Consider the following 18,857-nt stretch of genomic DNA (forward strand, 5'->3'; position numbering starts at 1 on the left):
ACTGTTAGCTTTCTTGACCATGATCACGTTCGCCAACCAATCTGGATAATAAACCTCTCGGATGAACTCCGCGGCGACCAACTTCTATACTTCTTCCTTAATGGCATTGTCTCACTCAGGAGCGAAAATCCTTTTCTTCTGACGCACTGGTTTTGAGTAGGGACACATGTTCAGGCTATGGGTAATGATGCTCGGATCAATGCCAGGCATGTCCTCATGACTCCATGTAAAGACATCGAGGCTTTTCTTCAGAAACCGAATCAAAGCGTGCTTTGCCCCCTCTTCCATGCTCGCCCCAATTCTAGTAGACTTCTCAGGTTGGTTATCGTCTAAAAAGACGTCTTCTAATGCTTCAGTGGGCTCCGCCGCAATCCTTCTCCCGTCTATACTCATTGCTTGCATGTGCTCGTCCATGGCCAGCATAGCTAAGTAGCATTTTCTGGCGGCCAGCTGATCTCCTTGTACTTGGCCTACTCCGTGCTCGGTTGGAAATTTGATGGACAAGTGGTAGGTAGAGGTTACTGCCTTCCAACTATTCAAAGTTGGCCTTCCAATAATTGCATTATATGACGATGCACAATCAACAACGAGGAAACTTACCTCCTTGGTTATCTGCTGTGGATATGTTCCAACGACCACTGGTAATGTGATGGTGCCCATAGGTTGCACCTTTATTCCTCCGAATCCTACCAACGACGAGTTCACTAGTTGAAGTTGATCTCGTCCTAGCCTCATTTGCTGGAATGCGGGGTAGTAGAGAATGTCTGCAGAGCTGCCATTGTCTATCAACACCCTCCTGGTCATGTAGTCAGAGATGAGTAGGGTGATGACTATCGCGTCATCGTGTGGGTGGTAAAGTCGTCTTGCTTCCTCGTCCGTGGACGTAACAGCCTGCTGGTCTACTTCCCTCGTTCTAGGAGGTCGTCCAGACAGTTGGATGTTCTGCACCACCTTCAGGTATGTCTTCCTTGACTTGGATGACTGCGCTGTCGAGTTTCCTCCTATAATTACCCTTATTTCTCCTAGTAGGGGACGTGATGATTCTTCCACCTTGGCCTTCATTTTCTCATCTCTTTGGTCTCTTCCAAGGAAGTTCCTCGGTTTTCCTTGTCTAATGAGATTTTCTATCTGCTGCTTCAAGTCAAAACACTAGTCCGTATCATGCCCATGGTCCCTGTGAAAGCGGCAGTACTTGCTCCTATTACGCTTGTTGGGGTCTCTCTTCATTTTATCCGGCCACTTCAAGGACAGATCATCCTTGATCTGCATAAGAACCTGCTCTAGTGGCATAGTCAGGGGCGTGTATTGCTGATTCCTCGCGGAGGAACTGGCTTTCTTACCATCCTTATCTTTCCTCTCGTCTGCCCGAGCTTTCTTTGGACGAGGTCCTTGATCCGAATAACAATGGTGACCCGCTTCTGAGTGTTCTGCCCTTTTTCTTTTCTTGGCTATGATAGCGTCCTCAGCATTCATAAAATTCTGGGCCGAATGGACGAGATCGGCCCTGGTTTGTGGTTCCTGCTCATAGAGCTTATGAATGAACAAGTCAGAATTGACCCTAATGTGGAAAGCGGCCAGTAATAACTTGTCATCCATCTCATCCACCGTCAAGGCCTCCCTATTAAACCGGGTGATAAAGGATCGCAAACTCTCATTTTCCCCTTGCTCTATGGTCAGTAGACTAGAGGAGGAACGCTTGTGACGCTGTCCTCCAATGAAATTGTTGACAAACAACTTACTCAACTCTTCAAATGATCCCACCGAGTTTGGGGGTATCTTACCGAACCACACTCGCGCTAGTCCCTTAAGTGTGGTGGGAAAGTTCTGCACATAATCTCGTCCGGGACTCCTTGTAGGTGCATGGTCTTCTTGAAAGTTGCAATATGATCGCAAGGGTTGCGATTTCCATCATACGAGTCCAAAGAAGGCATTTTGAATTTTGGAGGTAGGGGGTGACTGCTAATGGAAGCCGTGAAAGGGGAGTCCGTTCGGTGAACCATATCATCCACTGGGTTCGCTCGCCTCATGTTTTCCCTCATTTCATCCATGGCTTTTCTTATCTGGTCCATCTCTTTTTCCAAGTGTGGCACCCTTATTGAAGCGGTACCCCTTGTTTAATCCTCGGACTCGACGTTTTCTCCTCCACCTTCCTGACTCGGTGCCTGTCTATCCGCGTGCCCATCTTGGCGCTGCCTCCTGAGGTTGATCTCCTTATTCAACTCCTGGTTTTGACGTGTTAGTTCTGCCATAGCGGCGGCCATGGATTGTATATGTTGAATGGAAGGCGGTTGCATGACAGGCGCTGACCTGCGATCGCGAAGGGGGTTGCTAGAAGCATCCCTACTCTCCTGGTGGCCTGGGCTTGTAGCCCTTGATCTTGTTCGAACCATTCAGCCTTTTGTCTGGAAAAGACTAATCCTTGACAACGAAAACACAGTCGAATGAAAAGAACAGTGAACAATGCTCGTTTGTTTTTTTTTTTTTTCTTTATCTTATTTCCCACAAACGGCGCTAACTGATGATGCAAGGAAAATCAGTAGGCTGGATGCTTCGGATTTGAAAGGACCACTTGCTCTCTAATGGCCTGAAAAACAAAGGAAAACGATCAAAGGTGACCGAGATCGCCGGCCAAGAACCCTCCGATGGTAAAGTCAGTTTTCTCTCTATATCTTTGGAGTTCCAATTTCTTGGGAAAATGTGCAATGTACCTTCCATTGGTCTGAATGGCTGTTTATATAGTGTCCTGGGGGCAATTATTGAAATTGTAACCTCCCCTGAATTTCTGGAGGTCCGGGGTTCTTGGATAACTCCCATAACCACCTGACAGTTGCATTTTCTCACACAACGGTCATCGGAAGTTATGCGTGTATTATGGAATGGTAAAATGTGCTTAATAATTCTAAGTGTAAAAGCCTCGTCCATGAGTCTTTACGTGGACGAGTCCTCTCGGGATGGGCTGTGCGCATCCTTTGGACGAGGGATGTAGCTTCGCTATCACCCAAAGATGGCCTTGTGTGTTATCCTCGTCTTGATGATAACTCCTGGACGGCTGCCGAGGCGATGACCGTCCGGGGACGGTCTGAGCGTCTTTATCCCTCATTAGAAGCTATGCAACATTTCTTGTACAATAATTTGATTCTCTACTATCCATCTATCTAGGATGAATGTCGATTGAGTAGGTGAGATCAGTTTATCCAGGAGAGGCCAAAGCTTTGAAACCAAAAGTTTAGAGATGATTTTATAAACTACGTTACACAAACTGATCGGCTTGAAATGGTTCACAAATGTTGGGTTAGAAATTTTGGGGATAAGTACAATTAAGGAATTGTTTACCTCTTTTGGCATAGATTCCATAATGAAGAAGGATTTGATTAGCGTTGGGCAACCATCCGGTCCTGGGGCCTTTAAATCTTGCATCTGGAACAATGTAACTTTAATTTCCTCTATGGTTGGAATTCTTTCCAATATCTCATTCTCTTCTTCGGTGATACATGAGAGGATGAGGCGCTCTGGAAAATCAGTTTCCTCTTCTTCGAACAGTTCAATGATTTTTTTTCTTTTCTGAATAACCTTATTATCTGTTCAATTCCATGAATCCAAGCTTTGTCTTCATTTTTGATAGCATAAACATTGTTTTTCCTTCTGCGAATGATTGTGGACATATGGAAAAATTTGGAATTTTTATTTCCAAGCTTGAGCCATAATTCCCTTGATTTTTGTCTCTAAAGGACTTCGCTTCTTATCAACCACTCAGATAGTTCTGTTTGCATGGATTGCTTTGCTACTTCATTTGCCTGAGTTGGCTGCCTACTCTGTATTTCTTTGATTTTTTGAAGTAGCTTATTTATTCTGTCCTGGCAGCGTCTGAATACCTCTTTATTCCACTTGTGTAGTGCCTCCCTTGTAGCAGCTTGTTTTTTATACAACTTTACAAAGTCTGACCCAAAAACTTCCCTACTAAATGCATCTTCAATCACAAGTCTACAACCCTTATCTCTTAGCCATACTGCCTCAAAATGAAATGGTCTATGAGCAAAGCTATCAGTTGGGCAAGTATCCAATAGGATTGGGGCATGGTTAGAATTGATATCACTAAGGTGCGAGATGGTTGCCTTTGGATATGCCAACCTCCAAGAAATGCTGGCCACTCCTTTATCCAGTCTTCTTTTAATCGAGGCATTACCCCATTTACCTTTGGCACAAGTGAACTTATTCCCAGAGTATCCAAGATCGATAAAACTGAGATTGAACATCAGCTCCTTGAGGTAATTTGTGGTCGATGTACTACCTTTACAACTCCCAATTTGCACATCTTCATTCAAAATACAGTTGAAATCTCCCATACCCATGGACCTTGGTGAGCATCTAAAAGTGCGAACAAATTTCCCCACGCCTTCTTTTTCTTAGTGTAGTAAGGTGGACCATGGAACCCAACTAGTAGCTAGTCAAGTTTGGGGTCCGACACTTTGACAGCAATAAGATTCTTGTTAACTTCCACCTCCTTTATGATCACTCCATTCTTCCACATCAAACACAGCCCTCCTGCACGACCCTTAGCTTCCACAACAAATTTATTTTCGAACTTGATAAAAATTTTGACAAACTCCATACGATCTTTGTTTATATATTTGCACTTTATATTAGTTTTAAGTGTGTGTGTATATATAACTATTGAGAGTTTTACTTTATTAATTTAAGAATTGTAAATTACTTTGTAGGTTTCAGTAAATATACATTTGCAACTCAATAATGTTCAATTTTAGACAACATTTCTAAACTAAGAAAAAGTATAGAAGTTAAATATTAAAAAAAAAAAATACTAGTGAAATGTCTCTTTATTCATTGTTGGATTTTTTTTCAGAGTCAATAGTTTTTCTGTATATCGCACGGGTTAGCGACCAGTATAAAATAAATATTATGGTATTGTTGCAAAAAAAGAAAAAAGAAAAAAGAAAAAGAAAAAAGAAAAAAGTTGAACTTAAAATTCGGAGAACGCGGAAATTAGGAATTCATAAAATTCCCAAGCGCGGGAGCGTACGATAGCGCGGGCGCTCTTATTTATCACCAAAACTGGAATTGGTTTCCCACTATAAAAACCCTCACACTCACATTTCTCACTTTCTCTCCCAAATAACCACCACATTTCCCATTTCTTCCCAAACTACCCTCTCTCTCTCTCTCTCCACCATGGTTCTGAGCAAAGTCACCACCGCGAAGCGAAGCTTGAAGCGGAAGCTCGAGCCGGAATTCGAAGACCGAGGCGAAGACGATCGCAAGGTTTTCGTTTCCGAGCCACGCGATGCCTCTGATCGTGATCTCGTCCCTGATATTCTCGCTCAGATCAGTGTTCTCAACTCCGCTCTCTCTTCCTCCGAAGCCGACCGCGCTGCTGCCAAGAGCGCTGCCGCTTCCATCGCCGAACTCGCGAAAAACGGTACCGTTTTCGTCGCATCAGATTGATATAGAGTTTTTTAAAGTATGTGTATGCGTAACGTTGTGTTCGTGTGTGTGTGTTATGGCTAGATTAGCCAGAAATGGTGGTTCAAAGAGTTAAATTACTCGGTTCATGACGTGGAGTTGTCAAATATACTGTATATATGTGATCTCTTTGGTTTATGATTTATTGAATTCATATAATTTCTTGAATTTTACATGCATATTGTTTGTATATATTTTGTGTATGTTATGACTGGATTAGACAGGAAATGGTGATTCAAAGAGTTAAATTAGCGGTTTGATGAGGTTCAGTTTTCAAATACTTGCTAATTTGTTATTATTTATTTATTTATTATTCTGTATTTGTGATTTATTGAGTTTGTGTTAATTATTGAAATCATACATCAAGCAAAGAGAAGAAGAGTTATTGAATTTATGTGTAATCTCTTTGGTTTTATGTGATTCCTTGAATTTATGTAATTTTATTGATGATTTTTTTTTTTTGAGAAACTATTGATGATTTCTTTGGTAGTACATTTGTGTGTAACAATTGAGTAATTTATGAAGAATAATGATTTCGGTTTGTTCTTGTTGATAACTGATAGGTTTGTTATGTGATATATTGGATTTATGGTTGTTGAGGTTTTTTTGGGATTTAAGGGTTTTTGGTGGTTTATTTGTGCGTGTGCAGAGGATATTGTGGATATAATAGTGGAGTGTGGTGCGGTTCCGGCTTTAGTGAAGCATCTCCAGGTGCCAGCAGTTGTAAGAGAGGGTGACAGTGATCTGAGGCCGTATGAGCATGAGGTGGAGAAAGGGAGTGCTTTTGCACTTGGACTTCTCGCTGTCAAAGTAATTAGAGTTTATTGCCTTATTCTTTTAGTTTGTGCCTTTTGGGTGAATAGGAATTTGAATATGTTCTTGTCTTGTGACATTAATTTTTTTGATATTAATCTTTTGTTGTGGTGGTTGTCTTATTTTTGTGATTTTTGTCTGTTTGTTGTGGAACTGTTTTGGAATTGTGATTCTTATCAACTGTGAATTAAGTTGTGTTGATCTATCTGTGAGGTTTCTAATACCAGATGTTGTAATCATGTCCTGATAACTAATTGCTAGGGAAAATTCAAGGAATCACTGTTTATTTATGTAAGAGATTGGCAATTGTATGATAATGGTTCTGCTGATAAGACTAGTTACTTTGTATGTTTACCTGGGCTGGCAACATGCCAAATTATTAAATAGTCTGTCACATCTTATATGCCTTATTTGGTAATCAACATTTAATGGTATGTTTTTACTTATAAAGAGGAAACCAGTGTGCAAGTGGAGAATTATCATCAGTATGGTAATGTAAATAGAATTAACTGGGGAATATTTTCCTTTTGTTGGTTGGGTTGTTGCACATCATAATTAAACATGGCTGTAGTTTCAAATATTTCTGCCTCTTTATGGACATTGTTTTGGTTTGAATTCACTGCTCATGTTTTAGCTCATGGTAATATTTAACTCATTTGTGTTGTCTTTATTTGCCTCAAACAGCCAGAGCATCAACAGCTCATTGTTGATGCTGGAGCTGTACCCCATCTTGTGGATTTGTTAAAGAGAAACAAGAATGGTTGTAACCCCCGAGCGGTCAATGGTGTTATTAGGAGAGCTGCTGATGCAATAACTAACCTTGCTCATGAAAATAGTGTTATTAAAACCTTTGTCAGGTATTCTTGTTTCCTTGCTTGCTCCTGAATCTCCCTTTTCTTCTATTGTCTATTTGATATAGTTGACTGTACATGCCAGGTTTGAAGGTGGCATTCCTCCTCTTGTTGAACTGCTTGACTCCACTGATGCAAAGGTACAAAGAGCAGCTGCAGGGGCCCTGCGTACCCTTGCTTTTAAAAATGATGAAAACAAAACTCAGGTAGATGGGTTTTTCTCTGCTACACATTACTTTTTATCCTTCTCTTAGTACAGCTATTGATATGAATTGCAAATTTGCAGATTGTAGAATGTAATGCTCTACCAACCCTTATACTAATGCTCTGGTCTGAAGATGCCACTATACATTATGAAGCGGTTGGCACCTATCCATAATATCCTATTTCATTCTGTGTATCTTTGGGATTTGTTACTGTATTTTGAGCAATCTTTGACTTTTCTGGAATATTTCAGGTTGGTGTAATAGGTAATCTGGTCCACTCATCCCCAAAAATTAAAAAAGAAGTTCTCCTTGCTGGAGCTTTACAACCTGTTATCAGATTGCTTAGGTATTACTAATCTCTGAGTGCTGCCTTCTGTTGATCTAGTCAAATTTGCTTTTGATTAGGGGATTAGCTGATTTCAGGTAGTTTTGTTAATTTTTAGAGCTATAACTTTTTTGTGGTAACTACATGATATTTGCTTGTTGAATCTTTCCTATTTTCTAAGAGAACAAAAAAAAAAAAACCTGTTTACTGATGCATGCGTTATGATGTTTTTACTGGGTCAGTTTATTTAGTTATTAAAACAAAAGGTCACCATTAAGTTTGTCACTTTGATGACAGTTCCTCTTGTCCGGAGAGCCAAAGAGAAGCGGCTCTGTTACTTGGTCAATTTGCTGGGGCCGATTCTGACACTAAGGTGGATTAAAATTTTTGCTTCTTTGTTTAGAATCTACTGCTTCTGTATTCTGAATCCTCTTCTGGAGTTATATTTTATTATTTGGTTATTGACTGTTATACGGATGGTGTACATGCAGGTGCACATTGTTCAGAGGGGTGCTGTCCAGCCTTTAATTGAGATGCTTAAGTCCCCAGATGCACAGCTTAGAGAGATGTCAGCTTTTGCACTAGGGAGGTTGGCACAGGTTAGTGTCTTTCCTTTTCACTTGTGCAATTATCAATATTATTATTTATTGATACTTGGTTGCATATTATGCAAGGGATGTATATTTCCCTGGCCTGATAAAATAATTTTGATTTTAGGACAAGCACAACCAAGCTGGCATTGCTCATAGTGGAGGTATAGTGCCTCTACTCAAACTTATTGACTCAAGAAATGGAGCTTTGCAGCATAATTCTGCATTTGCTATATATGGTCTTGCAGATAATGAGGTAGAGCTTATTTGTTTATTGTTTAATTTAAATTTTCTTGAACAATCTGTCCCTTGTCAATCATCCGATGCTGGTAAATACTATAACTAATTTTAAGCTTCTTCTGAAGGATAATGTTGTAGATCTTATCAAGGTTGGTGGTGTCCAGAAACTTCAAGAAGGAGAATTTACTGTTCAAGTATGCTTTCTTTTAAAGAATTCTAAATTTAATTTGTAGCAACTATTTCTAGAATTACTTTTTTTCTTTGTGGCTTTGTCTTATACTAAGACTCTGATTTCTCTCTCTCATATCCTCTTGATTGTCTTGTTCCTGTCTTATAATTGATATTTGATGCTTGCAGCCAACTAAAGATTGTGTGGCAAAGACATTCAAAAGATTAGAGGAGAAGATTCATGGACGTGTGAGTTCTCTTTTATAATACTGTCTTTTTGGCTTGAATCATTTTAGCCATTATGTTTATCTAGTTAAGGTCTTGCTCAATATTATTTGTATAGACATATTTTGTGTGACCTGGGTACCAATTCCTATTATGCTTTCTCTTTACAGGTACTAAACCATTTGCTATATCTGATGCGGGTTTCAGAAAAGGCAGTTCAAATTCAGGTTGCCTTGGCTCTTGCTCATCTTTGTGCACCTGATGATCGAAAAGCTATTTTTATTGATAGCAATGGTAATAATGTTTCACATATTTTCAAGCAGTGTTATTTTTGGCATTTAGGTTTACTTCACTGGTCCTATTCTTATGGGATTTTCAAGTGCTAACTTCTTGCCGCACGTACAATTTTTCTGCAGGTTTAGAGTTGATGCTTGAGCTTTTACAGTCTACAAGCCTGAAGCAGAAACAAGATGGTTCAGGGGCCCTGTACAAGTTGGCTACCAAGGCAACTTCACTCTCTCCTGTGGATGCTGCTCCTCCATCACCGAATCCACAGGTTATTTCATTGATAACTTATTGGTTAACATGCCTATTGTTGCATCATCTTTAGTTTGAATCTGTTAGGACTTAGGGGTGTGACAAAGTAGGGTTTGTCATGTGCTTGAACGATCTCATTAATTTACTACACCCCACTTCCTCCACCACTTTCTTCCCCCCCGGTAACAAAGAAAAAGAAAGGGAAGGTTGTGTAGGGTGGATCTATTCTTACGATGAATATCATTTGTTTGTCTTAAAAATCGAAGGCCATTTGAATAATAACTGTATTGAAAGTTATGATTTTTGGTGTTTGAGTGTAAATAGTTTTCTTCACTAACATTCAGAATAACTACATTTAATATTTTCTTTTTGGTTCTTGTCTTTTATAATTTCTTGTTGCAGGTGTATCTGGGTGAGCAATATGTGAACAATCCTACGCTTTCTGATGTGACCTTCTTAGTTGAAGGTTGGAAAATTTTCTTGCATATGTTTCTACTAGTTTATTGAGAACAATGATTTGGTTATGTTTATGCCAGCTGGTGAGTTATGAATTTCAATTAGCATAACATGCTATACTTGTGTATACTCCTTTCTTTTATCAGGTAAACGGTTCTATGCTCACAGAATTTGTCTGCTTGCTTCTTCGGATGCTTTCCGTGCAATGTTTGATGGTGGTTACAGAGTGAGTGCCGGTTTAAATTAAAGCTCTCTGTTTGTGTTCATTATAATTTGATGATATCATTACCTCTTTGTTCAGTCACTAGCTTTTCTCTTAAACATGACTTTAGAGAACTTAAGAGTTCAAACTTTCATTAGAAGCAATGACAAAAGCTTAATGCTGATAAGCTAGCTCATCAATTAGTATGTCAAGCTGGCCCATCTGATTTGTGTCTTACATTTTTGCCTATCAAATATAGTCCAGTTAAAGTTGTTTTTCTGTAGCAGAAAGGATTAAATGGCCCTGGGGGTTATTTTATTGTGTCATAAAATCTTAAAGCTATGTCTTGCAGGAGAGGGATGCTAAGGACATAGAGATTCCAAATATTAGATGGGACGTGTTTGAGTTGATGATGAGGTGCGAGTTTGGGTTCTATTTTACCTATTTTTATATTCTACTTGTTTCCTGTAATTATTACCATTTATGGTAAAGGCTGCAATGTTACCCTGTTATTGCTTGGCTTGTTCCCTCTTGTTGCAATAGTTACCTCCACATTGCTATGAATGGAAGTAAATGGACCCTACTATGTGCTGATACTTTCTAATCTTTCTTGTGCTTTTAGATTCATATACACAGGATCAGTAGAAGTCAGTCTGGATATTGCACAGGATCTCCTCAGAGCTGCTGATCAGTACCTTTTGGATGGTCTTAAGAATCTCTGCGAGTATGCTATTGCTCAGGTTGGTTATGGAATTAGTTCAATAACTGACTTTTCATTTCTGTATTACCAGTTCATCTGATGGATTCTCATTATCTTTTGAAGGATATTTGTGTGGAAAATGTTTCCCTAATGTACGAGTTATCAGAAGCCTTTAATGCTATGTCATTAAGGAAAGCATGCATACTGTTTATTTTGGAGCAGTTTGACAAGTTGAGTGCCAAACCATGGTATGCTATATTTGGCTGAATTTTCTTTCTCTCTATACTTTTGAGTAGTGCTTCTATTATGAAGTAAGGCTGTTTGGTTTATATTTTTATCTTTGGGCTTGGACCAGGGAGATGAATGTATATGAGGTTAAAATTTGTTTCTCAAAATAAGTAGAATTTTGAGTTTTTGACTGGAGTTAAATGACTAGGTTTACCTTTATAAGTCTGCATATTTCAAATTAAATTATTAAAATGTTTTAAATCTTTTGATGCAAATATGCAGGTACTCTCACCTGATCAAGTGCATTGTACCAGAGATACGCAAATTCTTCACTAATATACTTACAAAGCCTATTCAAGCTGACTTGCAGCAATTATAAATGGTTCAGCCCAAGTTTTAATCTTTTGACTAACAATCAAGGTGGAAGACAACGGATGTATAGAAAGATCTTTGGAAATTGAGCAAGCAGGAGTAAATTTTTTGTAGTGTAATATCTCATGTATTTTGTCATTTTTTTGGAAGCCACTCATCTTGAAGTAGTCACTTTCTTGTTTGCCACATTGTTAGGCTTATACTCCATTAGATTCATGGAAGAGCATGGTAGGCAGTAACTGAAGAGCAGGAGATCAACAGTAGTATTGTAAAATTGTAGGCACAGGCTGTCTTTTCGTTTTGTAGAACTAGAATGTACCATGTTTTGTCTCATAATATGTCCTGATAAATTTCACTCAATTCTGATCATTTTAGCTGTTGAATTGATCATACTTCATCTTATGAAAAGCAGGGTTGATTAGTTAATAATGGTTCAAGTTTGTTTTTGTATTTACTATTTAGTTTTGTTCATTTCATTTGGGGTACAGTATTTTAGGCGCTACACATGGCCAATTTATCCAACTCAGCCCAAACAGTGTCAGTTTCGTGCCAATGAGCACCGTTATTTCTTAAACCCTGCGACGCACTGCCATAAAAAACCAGTCCATTGTCATCTCAAACCAAACCCAAAAAGCCCGGATCAGCCCATGGAAAAGCTTCGTGGATTTTTGTTTTACACAAAGGCATTGTTACGTTTTAGTTTTCTTTTGGTTTTGGGCATGAAGTAGATGTAGATCTGTAGAAACAATGGTATATTAACTCACACGGTCACACACACATGGCAGAGAGGGAAGAGGATTTTTGAAAGAGTTACAATACAGTATATAGTTAAAAGGGCCAAACGCTTGAATGTGTGGCCTAAACTCACACAGGAACATTGTTATTTTTTTTGTTGTTGAGAAAATAGACATTGTTATTTACCGTGGAGTTTTTATTTATTTATTTTGAGTGATATTATCATTACAAATTATTTTATAATATTTTTACAAAATATTGTCACGGTAGATTTGTGTTTTACACAAAAAGGCATATTGGTACGTTTTAGTTTTCTTTTGGTTTTGGGCATGAAGTAGATGTAGATCTGTAGAAACATTGTTATTTTAACTCACACGGTCACACACACATGGCAGAGAGGGAAGAGGATTTTTGAAAGAGTTACAATACGGTATATAGTTAAAAGGGCCAAACACTTGAATGTGTGGCCTAAACTCATACACAGGAACATTGTTATTTTTTTGTTATTGAGAAAATAGAAATATTATTATTTACCGTGGAGTCTTTTTTATTTATTTTGAGTGATATTACTGTTACAAATTATTTTATAATATTTTTATGGTAAAGTTTGACTCATTCTCATCTTAGTTCATAACTCACCACATTTAAAAAAAAAAAAATTGTAACCATACCATTTTCCAATTATTTTACATTTTATGTTGTTCCTTTGTTGGTTTTTTTTAGTTATGATAACAGATCCTCTTAGAATATTTGCTAATTTATTTTTTTAAGAAATTTTTAATATTACTTTTAGAAGAAATATAAAAAACTGCATAAAAAAAATTGCCTCTCTTTTCATTAAAAAATTTTAAAAACATTTTCTAAAACAATGGATTTAGGGCATCCGGTAACTTTTTATTTAGTTCGGTAAAAATACCACTTAAAAACTAAAAACTAAAATAAAAATTAACATAACCCATACATCCCTTCCAAGTGTACGAGTCGTGAGTGTATCCATGCCAGAAAAAACAAGAAAAAAAAGTCCAATTGTTTTTATTTTTAAATTGCTGATAAATGTCTATTTAGTATCATACATTCATTTATGGCCTATGGGGGGCAAAAAACTAAAAATCCTTGATTTCAATTCACAACTTTTATTGGGTTTATCTGAACCACAAAGACTCGCACAGACTAGGTGCTACTACCACTGCAGTAGCTAATGGCAGTTCAGCTCTCAGGTCTATGGCTGCCAAACTCTCAACTCCCAGGAAACTTTCTTCAATGCCCAAGAACCAAACCCAAGTTATCTTCAACGGCTCTCACTGCTACAGCTTCTCTCTCATCCCCACCACCCACCATCCAGGCATGTCAATTACCAAACCCCTCTTGTTATATGAAAACAATTTTCATTGCTGTTCTTTTTTAATTGCTTAGAAAACTGAAGAATATGTAGGAAAATAGAACTTTAGTCTTTTCTTTTATGTGGGGTTTGGGGTATGGGAATTACAAATATTTGAGTGGAGGGTGTTCGGTATTCACAATTTCTTTTTAGCTGATAATGTAGAAAATGATTCTTTTTCTGTTGTTCATTGCGTTTTCATAGCATCCTTTCAAAGTTTTGATTTTTGTGTGGGTTTTATTTAGTTTTTGTTAGAATTGAGTTGCTTTCTGCAAACGGGTGGTGGGTTTAAATTTGCTGCTGCATCTTGATTTTTTCCCCATTTAAATATTTTCATATGGAGCTTAAGTAAATGCATGTTGATTTTTTTTTTTTTTTGAGGAAGGACATGTTGAATTCATGATATAGTATACTATGAATTGTAGGCTGAGATTTTTTAGTCTGGCATACCTGTATATCCTCTACATGTAGATTGAATGGGTTAACATAATTGTGGATGAGAATATTTCAGATTGTTGGTGGGAAAACTCCCAGTTGGTATGAGAATGGGAATGGCAATCCCAATAGCACATTAGATGGCTCCCAAATCGAGAGCGATTGGGTTGATCTTGATGCCGATCTTTATTACTGGACGAAGGCACTGCGTCCTGTTCAGGTATGAATTAGGGGAGGTCTATCCCAATTGAATATTCAAGGTGGTTTTGGATTAGATTACAATAATTGGGATTGAGGCTTTCTAGTTCAATATGCTTATTGGGTGCTGGCAACTGGACAGTGGTATCCTGGTCATATTGCAAAAACAGAAAAGGAGCTTAAAGAGCAGCTGAAGTTAATGGATGTCGTGATAGAGATAAGGGATGCAAGAATTCCCTTGTCCACAAGTCATCCTCAGGTTAGAGTTTTGTAATGGATTTTCGCTCCTTAAATGTAATGTGAATCATTTATAACATGTTATGTATGTATAATGTGTACTACTTCATCTGAAAATTGTTGTAGTTGTAGTTGTTCATAATGTCTTCTCTTTTCTCTTTGTACTTGAGATCTAAGACTTTTCTTTTTTCTAAATGTTGCCTGGTTGGAACAAGATATTCATGTGTATGCATAATTTAAAGGAGGTTGATTACTTCTTTCATTTGTGCATTAATGTTTATTGTTACCTACAACTGTTAAAAGTTTTATGCTTCCTAGCTGCAATGGAAAAACTCTCTTTGGACGGAAGAGTTGAAACAAAAATCATAGGTCTCATCCTGTCTATTACTTGTTCTTGAGCAGATGGATTCATGGCTTGGCAATAAGAAAAGAATTTTGGTTTTGAATAGAGAAGACATGATATCCACGACAGACCGGAATGCTTGGGCGACTTATTTTGCAAGGCAGGGAACAAAGGTTGTCTTTTCCAATGGACAACTTGGAATGGTACCTAAACAAGGGATCCTCTTTCAAATTTTCTTAGTCTGGACATCAAACAGAGTATAATTATTCTTATGTGACAAGTACAGGGCACTATGAAGTTAGGGCGGTTAGCAAAGGTATTAGCGGCAGATGTAAATGTCAAACGCAGAGCTAAAGGGCTACTTTCACGTCCGGTGGGTTCCTCACATCAAGTGAAAACCAATGTGAAACCTTGTTTATTTACTTTCTTTTCAGTCTCCTACTTACCTGCGACTTTATTGTCATACATTTGTCTTGTCCTGTTGAAAAATTTTAAGCGCATTTTTGCATTGATAAATTTTTATCTGCCTACTTACTAGACAGTTTATTCTCCATAAGAACAACCAAACTTAGTTGATTTTTGGAGCAGAATATTATTTTCCAATTAGTCCTTGAGATAATCTTTAGAAGTTGCTGAAATTAAACTTTTGAACAATTTTTAAGTAGTGTTTGAAGTTTTTAGAAAGTTGTTGGTTCATGTATGTACTTTGAAGAGAACTTTTAAGATGGTTGCAGATGGTTATTTTTCTAAGATATTCTTTTCTCTTGCTAATCTATCTCTCTTTCTCTGTCTAATCTTTGGATAAGAAACAAATGAGTATTAATGCAAATTGAATTGTCCTTTTCTTCATAAAAATGATAAATTTTCACATATTATGCTCAAAAAAGTGATTCTTAAGTTCGTTATCATTGAACAGGTTCGAGCTGGTATAGTTGGATATCCAAATGTTGGAAAATCTTCTTTAATCAACCGTTTGCTGAAGCGGCGAATGTGTCCAGCAGCTCCTAGACCGGGTGTTACAAGAGTATTGAAGTATATATTTTCATCTTTTTCCTTTTTGTATGTTGGTAGATATGAGATTGGTGGTACAGGAGAAATGGAAGAAGCTTTCAGTGCTAGGTTCAAATTCATAATTCTTGCATTGATTGCACTCCTAGAAGGATCAAGAGATTCAAATGTATTGAAATAAAGGATAAGCTTGGAATTTGGTGAAACATTAAAATGCCAAGGATGTCAAACAATCCTCCCCCCCCCCCCCCCCCCAAAAAAAAGGAGAAAGAAAGAAAGAAAATAAGAGAGAGAATCTTAAGAGTTTAGATTGGCTTGTTAATATAATGGAGACTTAAAATTATGAAAAACACCAAAGCTTGAAGCCAATTAACCTAAATAGTCAAATTTCAAAACCAAAGACTTCTGGAAATACTGCACTCTCTAAAAATGTTTACAAAGAGTATCATGTTCTGTTTGTCATCCATGACATCAATGTGGAGCAGAAATTCTGGCTCTTTCTCTTTCACTATGTCCTTTCATTTAGAACTTATACTTTGTGTTCATATCAAAAGGTGGGTTCGTTTTGGGAGTGACCTTGAGTTACTAGATTCTCCTGGAATAATTCCAATGCGGATTAGTGATCAGACAGCAGCTATAAAGCTTGCTATATGTGATGACATTGGAGAGAGATCCTATGATGTTGCTGATGTTGCTGCAATTCTTGTACAGATGTTGACGAGGATTCCATCGGTTGGTAAGCATTGTGTCTATCCATTGACTGTATCTGCTCTCTCTGGATTGTTAAGGATACTTGTTGAATAAGGTTAGGTTTCTGGTTGCACATGTCAATAAGTTGCAATCAGCAAAACATTGCTTAACTAGTGGATGCCATTCAATTCCTTGTGTTGCCTTTTGTTGGGATCTAAAGAAACTATCTAAGCTTTTTAGGAAATATAATTTCTAAAAGTTCAAGTTTGGCTCTGGTGTTATCCTGGCTCAAAGGGAACAATATTGCAGATGAGCAAAGTGGACTCTGTTATAAGTCTAGAGACTTTTCAAATCACTAATTCTTTTGAGTTATTGAGCAACGAATTGTGTATTAATCTAAGAAGGAAGATCTCAATCATGGTTGGGGCAGGGTTGGGGTGTGGGGCTCTTGGGATTTGATTACTTCAGTAGTTTTGACTTGTGATCCTGTCTTTTGGACTGGATCAATTTATTCACTGTATGAAATTTCGAGAACTGTAGGAAGATGGAGAGACAGTAAACAGATAATTGGTACAAAATGCTGTCGAGTTGCTTTAGTAATCACATGATAAAAGGATACAAAGCTTTTAAAACTGTGTAAGAATGTGCTCCTATTAACCTGTATGCTGTTTTCTCTTCATTTTTTTTTTGTTGGGTTGGGGGGAAAGGGGGGGGGGGGGGTTGTGGTTGAGATACAATGGGTTCATGTTGTTTTTAAATTTTCATAGCCTGAACTTTTGTGTGTGTATTCCATAGCCTGATGCTGCTTTCATATAATGTCCAAGTTTAGGAGCTTGATATGAAGATGATTGACAAGTAGTGTCCTTGATACCATGACTTGACATCTTGTAGTCATTGGTAGGTGAAGACTGGAGAGACACATAACAAGAAATTGCATCATTCTTAGTAATAGCCTGGTCTAAATCTCCATTTTGCATATCCTTCTAGACGTTACAGCTTATGTTCAAACTTCAATTGGTGTTTATTCAATGCTTGTAGTGACATGATGAATCCAATTCAAGATTTATTTTTCTTATTGCAAATAGCCTGTTGTAATTCTCAGTATTCTGCTTATTTCAGGTATCAAAGCTCTTCAGAGCCGCTACAAGATTGATGTGGATGGTCAATGCGGTAAAATGTATGTCTCAGCTTGGTGATTTCTTTTCTCACTTGGACTTGCAATGTGTGTGTGTGTGTTCATTTTTCCCTTAAAAATACTTTAAGAGGTGAGGTGGGGGAAGATTGGGGTTGGGAGGTGGGGATAAGAACTTTGCAAATGATATGCTTATACAGACAGCCTACAAAGGAAAACCAAGTATGCCAAAAATGAAATATGAGCTTTGGTTGGTGTACAGTAGATATTTGAGAACCTTATTTCAGGATGTATAATCACCCTTAGATTCCAACAAAATTACAAATTAAATCCATTCCTACAAATTCTTTTGAATGCAGATTTGTTCAGAAGCTTGCAATTCACTTGTTCAATGGTGACATTCATCAAGCAGCATTCCGTATTCTGAGTGATTTTCGGAAAGGGAAGTTTGGTTGGATTGCATTGGAGAGGCCTCCCATGTAATTTCCTTTGACGATGATGACTTCTAACATGCCCCTTATTGAAAACTCAGGGAAAGCCATGATGGCAAGGCCGGGTAGGTGAACATTCTTCTTGCCATCAGGAACACTACTTAGAGATGTCATGAAGGTAAGAGAACATAAATCTTGGTTTGTACAGGGAAAAATGGAAGAAAAATGTTCCATCATATTACAATAGAAGTCAGGAAAGAAAGAGCAATTGGAATTTCAGAAGTTAATGTAGGCAATATAGTTAGTTACCTATTTTTCAGCTGGTCTTGTAATCAGTGACCTTAATGTTACAGCCTCTGGCAGTACATACTTTTTGTATGAATTATGTATAGCTAATGTTGGTAGAAATAAACCTATAGGTCTTTGTATATACTTCAATCTCTAAAATGCAGCAAAGCAATTTTGTTGTCTATTTTCTTTCCTTTTCTTGTCAATTGAACTGAGTTTTTCTGTAAAGAAAACTGGCTTTCATTTACGATTAAATGGTATTTTGAAAAGAATTCCTTTGGCAACAGGTATCCCAGAATTTTGCAAAATACTGTGAGAATTTTCTCAATCATTGCTATAGGCAATTTTATAGATTATAACTTAAATGTGTGTTTGGCAAGCCCAAATAAATCTAGCTTTTTTGTTTTGTTTCTTCAACAATACTTTTGGTAAGTAAGTAATCAGCAACTATATCCAAATACGCTAAACTTGATTAACAAGCGTGGTTTGAACTTTTTTTTCTAATCAATTCCATTAACATTGTCTGCTTGGTCGGATTTTTTTTTTTTGGAAAAACAAACTAATTGCTAAAAGTGTTGTTATTTTATTAAT

The 18,857-nt window shown here is 37.6% G+C and overlaps 3 protein-coding genes across 4 annotated transcripts; 2 read left to right on the forward strand and 1 right to left on the reverse strand.

Moving 5' to 3' along the window:
• Positions 1–3,722: 3,722 nt before the first annotated feature.
• Positions 3,723–4,349, reverse strand: LOC142612185 (uncharacterized). Its single transcript, XM_075784301.1, has one exon. It carries the CDS (start codon positions 4,347–4,349, stop codon positions 3,723–3,725), a length of 627 nt encoding a protein of 208 aa, XP_075640416.1.
• A 759-nt stretch (positions 4,350–5,108) lies between these two features.
• Positions 5,109–11,828, forward strand: LOC142612730 (ARM REPEAT PROTEIN INTERACTING WITH ABF2-like). Of its 2 annotated transcripts, XM_075784872.1 has the most exons (19): positions 5,109–5,434; positions 6,128–6,288; positions 6,976–7,148; positions 7,228–7,348; positions 7,429–7,503; positions 7,600–7,694; positions 7,971–8,046; positions 8,165–8,272; positions 8,391–8,519; positions 8,629–8,697; positions 8,861–8,920; positions 9,067–9,190; positions 9,313–9,452; positions 9,836–9,899; positions 10,036–10,115; positions 10,444–10,508; positions 10,714–10,831; positions 10,915–11,039; positions 11,302–11,828. In XM_075784872.1, the coding sequence occupies exons 1-19, from the start codon at positions 5,188–5,190 to the stop codon at positions 11,396–11,398; spliced, it is 2,127 nt and encodes a 708-aa protein (XP_075640987.1). In that variant the 5' UTR covers positions 5,109–5,187; the 3' UTR covers positions 11,399–11,828. The 2 variants fall into 2 exon arrangements, 1 of the variants encoding a protein (XP_075640987.1); XR_012840180.1 differs by lacking the exon at positions 10,444–10,508.
• A 1,372-nt stretch (positions 11,829–13,200) lies between these two features.
• Positions 13,201–18,450, forward strand: LOC142611677 (DAR GTPase 3, chloroplastic). Its single transcript, XM_075783778.1, has 9 exons — positions 13,201–13,468; positions 14,016–14,159; positions 14,280–14,396; positions 14,777–14,920; positions 15,004–15,090; positions 15,634–15,749; positions 16,280–16,461; positions 17,535–17,592; positions 17,907–18,450. The coding sequence occupies exons 1-9, from the start codon at positions 13,325–13,327 to the stop codon at positions 18,028–18,030; spliced, it is 1,116 nt and encodes a 371-aa protein (XP_075639893.1). The 5' UTR covers positions 13,201–13,324; the 3' UTR covers positions 18,031–18,450.
• The last annotated feature ends 407 nt before the right edge of the window (positions 18,451–18,857 follow it).

Source organism: Castanea sativa, chromosome 10, assembly GCF_040712315.1.
Source record: "Castanea sativa cultivar Marrone di Chiusa Pesio chromosome 10, ASM4071231v1".
Taxonomy (NCBI): domain Eukaryota; kingdom Viridiplantae; phylum Streptophyta; class Magnoliopsida; order Fagales; family Fagaceae; genus Castanea; species Castanea sativa.

Bases quoted from the DNA above. Each gene is read 5' to 3' on its own strand.
- LOC142611677 (XM_075783778.1), top strand. From the start codon at position 13,325: ATGGCAGTTCAGCTCTCAGGTCTATGGCTGCCAAACTCTCAACTCCCA. The intron at 14,397-14,776 runs GTTAGAGTTTTG...GTTCTTGAGCAG, and splicing joins TGTCCACAAGTCATCCTCAG to ATGGATTCATGGCTTGGCAA. The intron at 16,462-17,534 runs GTAAGCATTGTG...TGCTTATTTCAG, and splicing joins GACGAGGATTCCATCGGTTG to GTATCAAAGCTCTTCAGAGC.
- LOC142612185 (XM_075784301.1), bottom strand. From the start codon at position 4,349: ATGGGTATGGGAGATTTCAACTGTATTTTGAATGAAGATGTGCAAATT.
- LOC142612730 (XM_075784872.1), top strand. From the start codon at position 5,188: ATGGTTCTGAGCAAAGTCACCACCGCGAAGCGAAGCTTGAAGCGGAAG. The intron at 8,520-8,628 runs GTAGAGCTTATT...CTTCTTCTGAAG, and splicing joins ATGGTCTTGCAGATAATGAG to GATAATGTTGTAGATCTTAT. The intron at 9,900-10,035 runs GTTGGAAAATTT...TTCTTTTATCAG, and splicing joins TGTGACCTTCTTAGTTGAAG to GTAAACGGTTCTATGCTCAC.